The sequence below is a fragment of the Narcine bancroftii genome, chromosome 6 (assembly GCF_036971445.1).
Source record: "Narcine bancroftii isolate sNarBan1 chromosome 6, sNarBan1.hap1, whole genome shotgun sequence".
Classification (NCBI taxonomy): domain Eukaryota; kingdom Metazoa; phylum Chordata; class Chondrichthyes; order Torpediniformes; family Narcinidae; genus Narcine; species Narcine bancroftii.
This window is the reverse complement of record NC_091474.1, coordinates 157231817-157244409: the sequence shown is the minus strand read 5'-3', so window position 1 is coordinate 157244409 and position 12593 is coordinate 157231817. Positions and strand designations below refer to the sequence as shown.

Sequence of the window (12593 nt, the reverse complement as noted above, 5' to 3'; positions counted from 1 at the left end):
CCTGTTTAATCTTTTCCTGTAACTCAACTCCTGAAGATCCGGTAACATCCTAATAAATTTCCTCTGTAGTCTTTCAATCTCACTGAAATCCTTCCTGTATTATATGACCAGAATTGCACATAATACACCAAATGTGGCCTCACCAGTGTCTCCTACAACCTCATCATAACATCCCAACTCCTGTACTCAATACTTTGATTTATGAAGGCCAAGATGCCACTTTACAATTCTGTCTACCTGTGATGCCACTTTCAGGGAATTATGTTTCTGTATTCCAAGATCCCTTTGTTCCTCCGCACTCTTCAGTGCCCTACCATTTACCTGTCCTACTTTGGTTTGTCCTTCCAAAATACACACCTCACACGTCTGTATTAATTTCCATCTGCCATTTTCTGGCCCATTTTTCCAATTGGTCCAGATCCCTCTGCAAGCTTTGAAAGCCTTCCTCGCTGTCCACTACGCCTTCAAATCTTAGCGCCATCAACAAATTTGCTGATCTATTTTACCACATTGGCAGATCATTGATATGGACAACAATGGTCCTAGCACCAATTCCTGAGACACACCACTAATCACAGGCCTCTACTGTGAGAAGCAATCATCCACTACCTTTCTGTCTTCTCCCATTCAGCCAATTTTGAATCCAGTTTAAAACCTCTCCATGAATACCTAGTGTCTGAATCTTCTGAACTAACCTCCCACATGGGACCTTGTCGAAAGCATTACTGAAGACCGTGTAGTCAATACCTACAGCCTTTCTTGTAACCTCCTCGAAAAACTCTTAAGATTCATTAAACATGACGTACCACGCACAAAGCCATACTGACTATCCTTAATCAGCCCTTGGCTGTCCAAATACTTCTATATACGATCTCTCAGAATACCCTCCAATAATTTACCTACTACTGATGTCAGGCTCACTGGCCTGTAATTTCTTGGTTTATTTTTGGTGCCTTTTTTAAACAACCAAGTCTTACTAACAGCAATAATGTCGTAATCTCACATGCTAATACGTGCCCTAAGCTCGTCTGCCTTTCCGACAATACTCCTTGCATTGAGGTAAATATGCCCAAGAACATTTCTATCACATACAAACCTTTGATTTCAGTCTATACATGCAGTCCTCGCATGATCTTTATCCTCCTCCACCTCACTATCTACACTAACACTCTTTGGTTCCAGTGTTGCTTGAAATAGCAGAAGGTTGAGAGATTGGGAGAATTTTAGAACTCAGAAAAGGAGAAGCAAAGAAGAAAATTATTTTAAAAAGAGGTTGGACAGAATATAAATTTGGACTGGCAAGACCAAGAGATTTTTGTATAGGTTCTTAAAACAAAGACAAGTGAGAGCAAATGTGGATCCCTTCCAGTTAGAGACAGAAGAATTTGTAATGGGACAGGCATTAAACAACTACTTTGCATCTATCTTCATGGAAGATGCACACAACATGCCAGATATATCAGTGAATGAAGGATCTAAAGAGAAAGTGGAACAGAAAGAATTACTGATTGGTTGTTTAAAAAAAAAAGGTAGTGACCTTAAAAGCAGATAAGATCCATGCATTCATAATCTACTTACTTAAGATTTTGGAAGAGGAGACTTGAGAGTTAATGGATGCTCTGATTACACTCTTTTAAAATTCTGATGATTCGGAAGTTGCTCTTGTGAACTAGAGGGGAGCAAATGTGGCCCAGTATTTAAGAAAGGGGAAAGGGAAGAAATAAGGACCTGTTGCCCTGTCACTAGCAGAGAAAATGTTGTAATCTATAACTGAGGATGTTATAAACTCTTGAAAAGAATAATATCAATGAGCAGAAGTAACAATGACATTTGCCAGAGTTTATTGATGATATCACCAGTAGAATAAATATGCAGGATGCCAGTGGATGTCAAACATTTGGATTTTCTGAAAGCTTTCTATAAGTTCTGAAGAGGAGGTGGGTCAGCAGGTTAGAATAATGGAATTGGAGACAAGAAGGATCCTGTTTTCAGGGACTAACATAAGCATATAAACTCTGTGCTCCAGTTTTCAGGGACTGCCAAACAGCGCGTATACTCAGTGTTCCAGTTTTCTGGAACTGGTTTTATAGTCAATCACCAGCTGGTTCATCCTGGCATTTGTACTGTAGTTTACCCATGGACCCAGTCCGGAGTGCATATTATGAAAGATATAAATACAAGTACACGATCCTTTATCCAGAACCCTTGGGAGACAGTGTGTTCTGAATGTCGGATTTTTACAGATTTCGGAAAGCCCACCTGAATTGTGCTGCCATATCCACCCCCACCCCTTTCCAGTCGCCCGGCTGTCTCCCCCAACCGCTAGTCCCTCAGCTGCTTGCCCATCTCCCCCAAGCACTGGTCCCTCAGCTGCCTCCCCCAACTGTAGGTCCCTCGGCCGCCTCCCCCCGCCAACTTACCAGATTTTGAAGCTTTCCGGATTTTAGATGTCCGAATAAAGGATCATGTACCTGTGTAAAGGCTAAAGCCCAGAGGGTTGAGAATTGATTATTGGTCTGAAGGCAAAAGGTTAAAATTATCAGAATTTTTTCAGTCTGGCAGACTGTGACTAGTGAGATATTTTGGGGATTGGTGTTTGGGGCCCAGCCTTTATTGTCTATGGAGTATCAACAATTGGGCTTAGAGGAAGAAACCGATTTTCAAATAGACTAATGATATGAAAAAGGTAGGGAGTAGTGATTGTTACGTGATGAAAAACTAGGTACAGATGTTCATTGGAAGTGCTTGTAAGTTAATATGCTTGTACAGCTAGCAATGAGGGTGAATAACTATACAGTAAACGATATTAGAAAGGACTTGATTACACAAGTTAGAATGTTATTGCAATTGTTTTATGGCCTGGTGATTCTGCCTCATCAATATTGAGTACAGTTCTTGTGTTCTTCCCAAGAATGCATTTTCCCAAGAGGGAATGCAATGAAGATTTATTTCACTGCTTCCAGGAATGATACATTTTCTGTAAGAGATTCAATAGTTCAGACATATTCTCGAGAGGTTAGAAGAGGAAATCTCATCAAAACTTCAATTTCTTATAGAGATTGACATGCTATTTGCAATGAGAACATCTCCAGGATTGCAGGGACAATATGATGAAAAGAAGAAGCTATTTTGGATAGTGTTTAGAGACAATTCTTCATTCACATGGTGACAGACCTTTGGAATTCTCTATCCTGGACAACTGCAGAGATTCAATCACTGTGCAAAATAGAGGTATTAGATTTCTAGTCATTAAAGGATCAAGGTATATTTAAATGGGCTGAGGAATGTCACTGAGATAAAAAGATCAGACATGGTCTTGATAATAGCAGAGAAGGTTCAGGGCCAGATGGTTGACTCTTGGTCTTTTTTCCATTTTTAGCATACCAAAACCATCAGAATAGAACCAGTAAGTAAAGCAACCAAGACATTCTTAAAATTATTTTCACAAACTTCAGAAAATATGCCTACCTCAAAGAATTTCTGTATCACATAATTTCCAAAAACATCAGTCATTAGTTGATATGCTGCTTGCAGGATTTCACTAAAAACCATCTGACGTTCTGCAGGCGTAGCTCGCTCCAATTTTTGCTGGATGAATCTGTCAAGACACCCCAGTCCCACAAAAAAATTTAGTTAGCTATATGTTAACATTTCAAAATTCATTTTTATTAAAAATATTTCATCAGGTAAGTGGATAGCATTCTTTATAACTGGCACACATTATAAATTATTAGGGTCTGGATTGCAGATTCAATTTCACATTCAAAGTAAGTTGGATAAATATCCAAAAGAACTTGCAAGGCTGTAAGGAGATGACAGGACAGTGGGTCCTACTGGATCTTTGAAATGCAAACTATGTATCAATAAAATGTTGAATAGTCACCCTCCATGTTGTAATCTCTGCGGTTCATTTGATGACACTAGACTTGCACAGAAATAAGCACCATGCTACAAACCCTAATTAATGTGATTATATTTAAGAAGCATTGTCTAGTTTAAAATCTGCAGATTATTTTACCTCGACCCATGTTGGTCCTGGGAGAATTCAACTATGTGACCAACCAGGTCACGCAACTGAAGATTAGGAAAACGATTATTTCTGAAGTCCTCCAGCAGTCTGCTACGACCTGAAGGCATAATATCAGATCTGCTATAGCGAAGACGGGAAGGAGGAAAGAGCTGACTGCTCGAGCTGAACAGACTTGTTGAACTAATTCCACTGCGACTTTTAGCTTCGGCACCAGGTGCTGCAGAAATGAATCGACCGCTGCCATTAGTCAGTCCTCCTGAAACAAAGGTATAAGGTGAAAAATACAAGATTGCCCATGTTTAATGAATGACCTTTTAAATATTTTCTCTTTCACCTTGAATCAATGCCCTCTAGTTTTAGAATCCTTTACCATGGGGAAAAAATGAACCATTCACCTTATCTATAACCGCTCATGATTTTATATACCTCTATAAGGGAGCCTATTCAGCCCCTTCTTACAACTGATGCCCATCATGCAGCTGAGTGCCGCCTTTCCTTTAGCTGGGTGATTAGAATTACGCACAATACTCCAAGTATGGTCTTATCAGTATCATTCTTGCTCCTGTAGTCAATGCTCTTCCTGGTGAAGGCAAGCATGCCAAATACTATTTTTGCCATTGTCTACCTGTGTCACCATTTCTTAGGAACTATGTACTGTAGCCTTAGGTCCCTCTTTTCTCTGATATTCTCGTATTTACTATGCAAGCCCTATCTCAATTAACCTATCAAAATACAACACCTCACATTTGTCAAAGTCCCATTTGTGATTCTTTGGCCCATGTTCCCAGTTCATATAAATCCTAATGTAATTACAGATAACTTTCTTCACTGTCCACGGTATAACTTACTTTGGTGTCATTTATAAACTTTCACTGCTACCTACATGGTTCAAGCTATTAATATGGATGACAAACAATAGAAGACACAACATCCAACCCTTGAAGAACACCACTGGCCTCAAATATGAAATAAGAACATTCTTCTATTACCTTTTAACTTCTCCCATCAAACCAATTGGCCAGCTCACCCTCGATCCCAAGAGATTTGACTTTCCTGACATGCCTACCATGTGGGGCTTTGTCAAAGATCTTGCTGAATTCCATGCAGAAAACCTACAGTACACTGGTGTTATTCATCCTTTGTCACATCTTCAATAACTCAATCAAACTTGTGAGACACAATAAGCTAACTGTTGCAAATCAGACCTTGCTTTTCCAAATGCTGATGAGTGAAATCTATAAAGGGGAGCATTCAAAATGGAGCACTGGCAATAAAACAGAACAGACTGATTATTTAAATATTATTTGAGCAATCCAGGATATGTGCTTTTTTAAATGTCTGAAATGGTACTAAAAGTAAACATACACTCAATAATAAGCACAGCGAGCTTGACAGTCACAGGATGTAAGGGGCTCCAATCAATGATAAACATAATTCGATTAACTGTGGTGCATGAAACAAAATTTTCTCTATGAATACCTGACCATTACAAAAGAAATATAATTTACTTTCTAAGAAGTTAATTACATAATATGGTTAAGTGTCCATACATAAATAAATAAATAGATGCGTCCCCCCCCCACCCCCCCATGAGAAATGACCAGTAATATTTTTGGCATTTACATGTGACTGAAGGATTACTGATTAAATGATAAACCATTCAATTTATTTACAAAAGGATAATTATTGAGATGAATTTCTATCTATATTATAAAGTTAGCAACTATAAAAGAAAACACCTTTCTTCTGCTAAGACTGAACAGAAAAAGACCATCTGACAAATTGGATGGAAGTACTGAAAATTGCACATTAAATCAATTCAGTGCATTATTGAATGAAAAAAAAACATACCAAGATGTAGAGTAGATGAAGATCCCTGGGAGGAAAGGGTTGGAGGTGGCGTTAAAGAATGATTTGGTGTCTGACTAGGAAGCGGCATGCCAATTGGGCCGGGCGAGGAGGAGAATCCCAAGCTGCTGTAGAACTGCTGTCCTATGGGAGGCAGATTACTGTTGGGTCGTTTGTATAGATCAGAGCCAGTAGACAATGAGTCTCTTCTAGATATACTGCTGCTTCCAGAACTGCCAACTGTAAAAGCATTTTGGATAAAAGATTAATAAACACCTTTATCAATTTTTTAAATTGTCAATCAAGGATGAGAGTTGATTTAATAGCTGAATTACTGTGTCTGCTCAATGCACATTTAATGTCGGCAGATCAACAACAAAAAAAATGCTTTGCAGGTAGGGAACTTACACAAGCAGATTTTTAAAAATGTAATCAATAAATTTTAAAGATTGTACTTTAAAGCAAGAAATGTATATTTAAGGACAAAATGAGAATGAAAATGAGAAAATCTACAAACAAATTAATTTTTTTGAAAGTCGAAGGGCATAGATTCAAAAGTAGAAAATGTAAAAATAATGTTAGAATTTTAAAAACAATAGATAACTGAAATGCAACTGATAAATTGCTGGATTTTAAGGCTATTCAATTATTCTCACTGCTTTTATAATTGGGCTTTCAACAAGGTACACCTGTCATAGAATTTTAAGAGGGATTTGTAGTTCTGTGAATTAAGTGGACAAAAGGAAAGATCCCTTTTACATAGGGACCATTTGTTTCTTCCATTCAAGTTAATTTTAAGTTGTTTTCTATAATTTTATTGTGTTTTAAATGTCAGAAAATTTTACAGCAGTTTAGTTATTCTTATTTAAAAGAGTAAAGAGTCACAAATTCAAAGTTAGTAATATAGCATAGATACAGACTCTTGTGTCCTTCTTGACCAAAATGCCACTTCCCTGTGTTTGGTCCATATCCCTCTGTTCATGTATCAGTCCAAATGTTTCAGAACCATTGCAAGAGCACCACTCTATTCCTTTCATAATTTTGAACACCCAAGATCACTCCTCATCCCCTTATGTTCCAAGGAATTAAGTCCATTCCTCAACCTCTCCCCATGACTCAGACCCCAAATTAACAGCTTGGTAACATCTTTTCTATAGCATGGCGACCAAAACTGCACACAAAATTCCCAATGGAGCCTCACCAATATTTTATACAACTGCGACATGACCTCCTAACTTCTATAATACTGTACTCTCACATAGGCCAATGTGTTGAAAGCCTTTTTAACCGCCCTATCTACCTTCATTTATATCTGCACTTTGAAGATTTACATAAAGTATTATGCGCAATTTAATTTTTATACAACTGGTACCCTCCATTCCCCATGGATTCTGCATGCTTGAGTACATTGCAAGTATGTTTTTTCCCTTGCTGGTGGATCCAAAAATTAGATCAAATAAAATTGTTATTTACATTGTTTCTTTCACAAATATATGTGCAGCTTAAATCAACTTAAAAATGGTGCAACTTTTGATTATTTAGCACTATTTTCTAGAAAACTGAACAGATGCCTATTAAAAAAAAAGGATAATTCTGTTATGATGTGCCTGGCTTAGATAACTACTTGAACATGGTATGTAAGAAACCTGCATAGGAGAAGGCCACTCCGATATAAAACCTACGACCCAAGGACCTCGCTGTCACGTCCCAGCTTGCTCGGCCACGGCACACGAACCATGGGTGTAAAGGGTGGGGCCAGTACTGCGCGCACTGCACTCCACCTAAAAGCTCCTTTGCGCAGGCCCGAGGACAGGTCCACGTCCTCCCCCTCCACGTCCTCCCCCTCCACGTCCTCCCCCTCCACGTCCTCCCCCTCCACGTCCTCCCCCTCCACGTCCTCCCCCTCCACGTCCTCCCCCTCCACGTCCTCCCCCTCCACGTCCTCCCCCTCCACGTCCTCCCCCTCCACGTCCTCCCCCTCCACGTCCTCCCCCTCCACGTCCTCCCCCTCCACGTCCTCCCCCTCCACGTCCTCCCCCTCCACGTCCTCCCCCTCCACGTCCTCCCCCTCCACGTCCTCCCCCTCCACGTCCTCCCCCTCCACGTCCTCCCCCTCCACGTCCTCCCCCTCCACGTCCTCCCCCTCCACGTCCTCCCCCTCCACGTCCTCCCCCTCCACGTCCTCCCCCTCCACGTCCTCCCCCTCCACGTCCTCCCCCTCCACGTCCTCCCCCTCCACGTCCTCCCCCTCCACGTCCTCCCCCTCCACGTCCTCCCCCTCCACGTCCTCCCCCTCCACGTCCTCCCCCTCCACGTCCTCCCCCTCCACGTCCTCCCCCTCCACGTCCTCCCCCTCCACGTCCTCCCCCTCCACGTCCTCCCCCTCCACGTCCTCCCCCTCCACGTCCTCCCCCTCCACGTCCTCCCCCTCCACGTCCTCCCCCTCCACGTCCTCCCCCTCCACGTCCTCCCCCTCCACGTCCTCCCCCTCCACGTCCTCCCCCTCCACGTCCTCCCCCTCCACGTCCTCCCCCTCCACGTCCTCCCCCTCCACGTCCTCCCCCTCCACGTCCTCCCCCTCCACGTCCTCCCCCTCCACGTCCTCCCCCTCCACGTCCTCCCCCTCCACGTCCTCCCCCTCCACGTCCTCCCCCTCCACGTCCTCCCCCTCCACGTCCTCCCCCTCCACGTCCTCCCCCTCCACGTCCTCCCCCTCCACGTCCTCCCCCTCCACGTCCTCCCCCTCCACGTCCTCCCCCTCCACGTCCTCCCCCTCCACGTCCTCCCCCTCCACGTCCTTCTCCTCAAAAAATGCTCACAAACTCAAGCTAGCATGCTGGAACATCAGAACCATGCTAGACAAGGCTGACAGCCACCAACCTGAACGTCGGTCTGCCCTCATTGCACTTATCAATACAAACATACTGAGTAATTAGGGATAGTTTACCTGCTGAGCCAAATCCTCCAAGTGCTGAGCCAATAGCAGCCCCCAATGAGTTGTTGCTCCCAAAACCAAGTGATGTGTTGCTCGGCTGACCTGGCCCATGAGAGAACAACGAGCTGCTCTGAGAGCTATTTGAAAGGGAGTTACTGCCATAAAACGAGTTTGACTGCAAGTTGTTGCTTTGCTGTTGTTGTTGCTGCTGCTGTGGTTGAGTTCCAATTGGACGAAAGAGACCATTTGTTGCTGCTGCTAAACTGCTTGCTGTTCCATTAGCTGAAGCTGCTGCAGCTGTTTTAGCAGATTAACATTGAAAAAAAAATTAATGCCAAGAAAAAATGTTAAAATTGTTAACATGTTACATCGATGAAAATAGTTCACTGCAATTGCAGATCTCAGGAAATTCTTTAAAATGAAAAAATATTTGCAGGTATTTATATATTTCAGCAAACTACCATTGCAGAACCTACAGTTAAATTAGAAATCTAAATATAGGAGAAACTAGAAAATTACTTTGACAATCTCTATTAAGCAATAATCAAGGTTCGGCATTTTTACTTTTCTATGTGCCCATTTCTTAAAGCTCAGTATGGAACTTTACATAAAACATAAAAAAGTGAAACTACCCACCTTATAGGATCTTCCTCATTCTTCAAAGGAAAACATCCTCCTTTTATCAATAGGAGTAAGCCTAGGTTACCAATGGGAAAAATCAAAAGGGTGAAGGACCATGTGGATCATACCGTCTTAAAGGGACTTCACCTTAATGACCCATGGTGCCCAACTCTCTTTTTAAAGCCAAAGTGAACCAAAAGATTGGATGATCAAAATTATGTAAAATTCTCTTCCAAAAGAGCATAATGGGCTTTTCTAGAAGAGGATGATTTCTGTTGAAAATGAGGAACACCCTGAATCACAAGATTATTTCCTCCTCATTTTTGAGTCCTCTCCACACAAAAAAAAACATGAAACTGGAATGAAATTATGTTATTTAGAAATGGTAGAAAAAATGGTAATTATTAATCATTAATTTTGAAGCAATGCCAATGGATACTGCTGACGGCAAGGCTATTCAAATACTGCTATGACTTGAAAATCGCCTGGTGACAATGGCAAAATATCCTAAACTAACTGCAGCTTATTGTTGCACCAGTTTCTGGAATAACATTCAATTTTAGACATTTAACAAAACAAATGCATTGAGATCAGACTTTAAACCATAAAAGAACCAAAACTCTAACCACTGAACATAAAATTCTAAAAGGTAAACTATTTAATTACTTAATTTGGTTCAGTCAATATAAATTGATCAAAATGTTTGCTAATCTTCTACCCACAAAATCAGATAGGAAGAAAAGTTGTTTAAAAGTTTCTTCTATGTTTTTTTTTACAAATCACACCTAAAAATATTAAAATGAAAAAATATTTGCAGTATTTAAAATATTAAAAAATTAGTTGTCTATCTATAGATTAAATGAACAAAACATCTCAAGCTGTGATAAAAGATGTTTGATCTGTGGCTGTTTCTGAAGCCATAGCATAGACAGAAATATAGATGCAAACAAAGCAGTTTGAAAGCAAATGGATGTCTGGATGCTACAAAGATTATCATGTTCCCTTACCCCAGCTATATATTAGAATACAGAACAATCAAGATTGTTGAGGAAGTGGAGACAATGGAAGGAACAATGGAAGGAACAACATCATGCTTCATGCTCTAAACCAAAGGCAAATTGTTTGAAAATTCTATTTTCTGAAATGAACCAATTTGACAAAATGAACTCCTGGAAAATTCAAATGTGCAATAAACACTTGGTTATTGTTCATGTCATAAAGATAGTTCCACTGTTAGAATGCAAACTGCTCAGACATTCAAGTGAAACTAGATCATTTAATCAAATGTTGATAAAAGTAAAAATCTTAAAATTTGTTCTAGGATTTGCTGATCCTTTATATAAAAAAATATGACAAACCTTGTACAGTTATGGGGAATATGCACAATTACATGTAATCAAATATTCCAAGGAAATATGCTTCTTAGGCCAAAAATCAAACATACATATAGCAAACAACCAAACTTAATTACAAATCCAGGTGAAAGACAGTGGAGTTTAGTTCATATATTTTTGACCACAGGAACATCAGTGAAAGTTGTAGAATCTCCAGAAGGAGCTTTTTTTTTTTAAACATCTAATTTTCTGATCAAGTTCTAATCACATTAAAAGAGTTCAAGTCTATGAACACAGCAATAGTGAGACAGCAAATTCCACAAAAAAATATACACAAAATCCAACAATACTGTGATTTATATCAAGTAATTACATGAGAAGATACAAACAGGATAAGCATTTTAGTAAACTATGTATCCACTATCACTTCAGATTTTCTTTTGGTCACTGAAACTTGAGCTCTATGTGTTGACTTCGAAAGAGCTGTGTTTCAAGTTGCTTCATCAAGAAAATGAAACGATCCAAATCAAATCAGTCATGATCTTACTGATAGAAGCAGTGCACAGTGGGCTCGAGGTGTAATTTTGCCTATTTCTAATATAATTTCACATGTTCTTGGTATATTTCCCAGCACACAGCTCATATATAGTACCTATTGAGTGAAATGTTCTAAGAATTTCAAGGTTTGAAAACTATTAAGAATAGGGTACTTTGCACTTAATGTAATTAGGGATTTCAAATGAGAAATTACTCTAAGAATTACTTTGAAGTTTCCAAACAGCAAGATAATGTTAAGAAGTTGCATTTCAATGGACACCCAGTACAAAATATAGGTGGTAGACAATCAGAATCTTTCTCCCCCCCCCCCCCCCCCAAACCAAAATCAGGTAAAAATGTCAAATATTAGAAGACATGTATTTAACATGAAAAAGGAAAAGTTTAAAAGCATTTTTAGCTTTATTTAAACAGAATGGTCGGTGGCTGGAAAGGGTTGCCAGGACTAGTGGTGGAAGCAGATACAAAGGTAGCATTAAAAAGAATTTTAGACAGAATATGCAGGGGATAAGAATGTGCAGGCAAAAAAAAAATTAGTTCAGTTAGGTATTGCATGCAGCAAAACCGTGGCTGAAGGGCCTGTCCCTGTTTTGTACTGTTCTTTATTCTATGTTTATTTGGTGACATATTCAAAACTGAAAGACAGCAGAAAATTTAAAACTTAGAACGAGTTATTAACTATAAATTAAATGCACAAATAGTTTTAATTTCAGGAAATTGATAATGATAAAGGAAAATACACAAACCAATGCAAAGCACAAGAAACCTTGCACCTCAATGCACCTTTTTTGTTTACCCCTTTCAGAATGTAGCTAGTGATTTGGGAGAGGGTCCTGATGCGAGTCTCAAATGAAAAGGAGCCAAGAACCTTAATCCAAACCTCCAGCCTTGGTTACGATTCTTCAAGAACACATGTAGAGACTGTTTAAATGTGATGCAAGTTTCAGCTCTTCTATCCCTGAAACCTTCTCCAGAGTAATCCCAGCCTTCCTAATAAGCAGTGAGTTCGACCTCTGATCTCCCTTCAATTCAAAAAGTCACTTTAAAATCAATGCAACCTTTGTTCCTGACCTCTTAAGAGGGAGGCATTTTACGCTCTCGGCCCCCAAAAATTTATATGCTTCCATTAAGTATCACCTCAGCTCCTTGCGTTCCAAATAAAGTAAGCCAAATTTATCCAATCTTTCCCCATAGCAAAGGTTTTTAGGACCTGCAAACATCTGGGTAATTTTCCCCTGTTGCTTCTCCAGAGCAATCCCACCTTTCTTGT

General features: G+C 40.0%; 1 protein-coding gene across 10 annotated transcripts in view; it reads right to left on the bottom strand.

Moving 5' to 3' along the window:
* The window catches only part of LOC138736622 (pumilio homolog 2-like), a 117639-nt gene that overhangs the window by 22486 nt on the left and 82560 nt on the right, over positions 1-12593 (bottom strand). For all 10 annotated transcript variants that reach the window (XM_069886413.1, XM_069886415.1, XM_069886414.1 and 7 more), the window contains 4 exons: positions 8826-9110; positions 5882-6118; positions 4019-4286; positions 3469-3598 (listed from right to left, as the gene is read on the bottom strand). In XM_069886413.1, coding sequence (XP_069742514.1) covers positions 3469-3598; positions 4019-4286; positions 5882-6118; positions 8826-9110 — 920 coding nt within the window. The remainder of the gene's footprint in view (positions 1-3468; positions 3599-4018; positions 4287-5881; positions 6119-8825; positions 9111-12593) is intronic.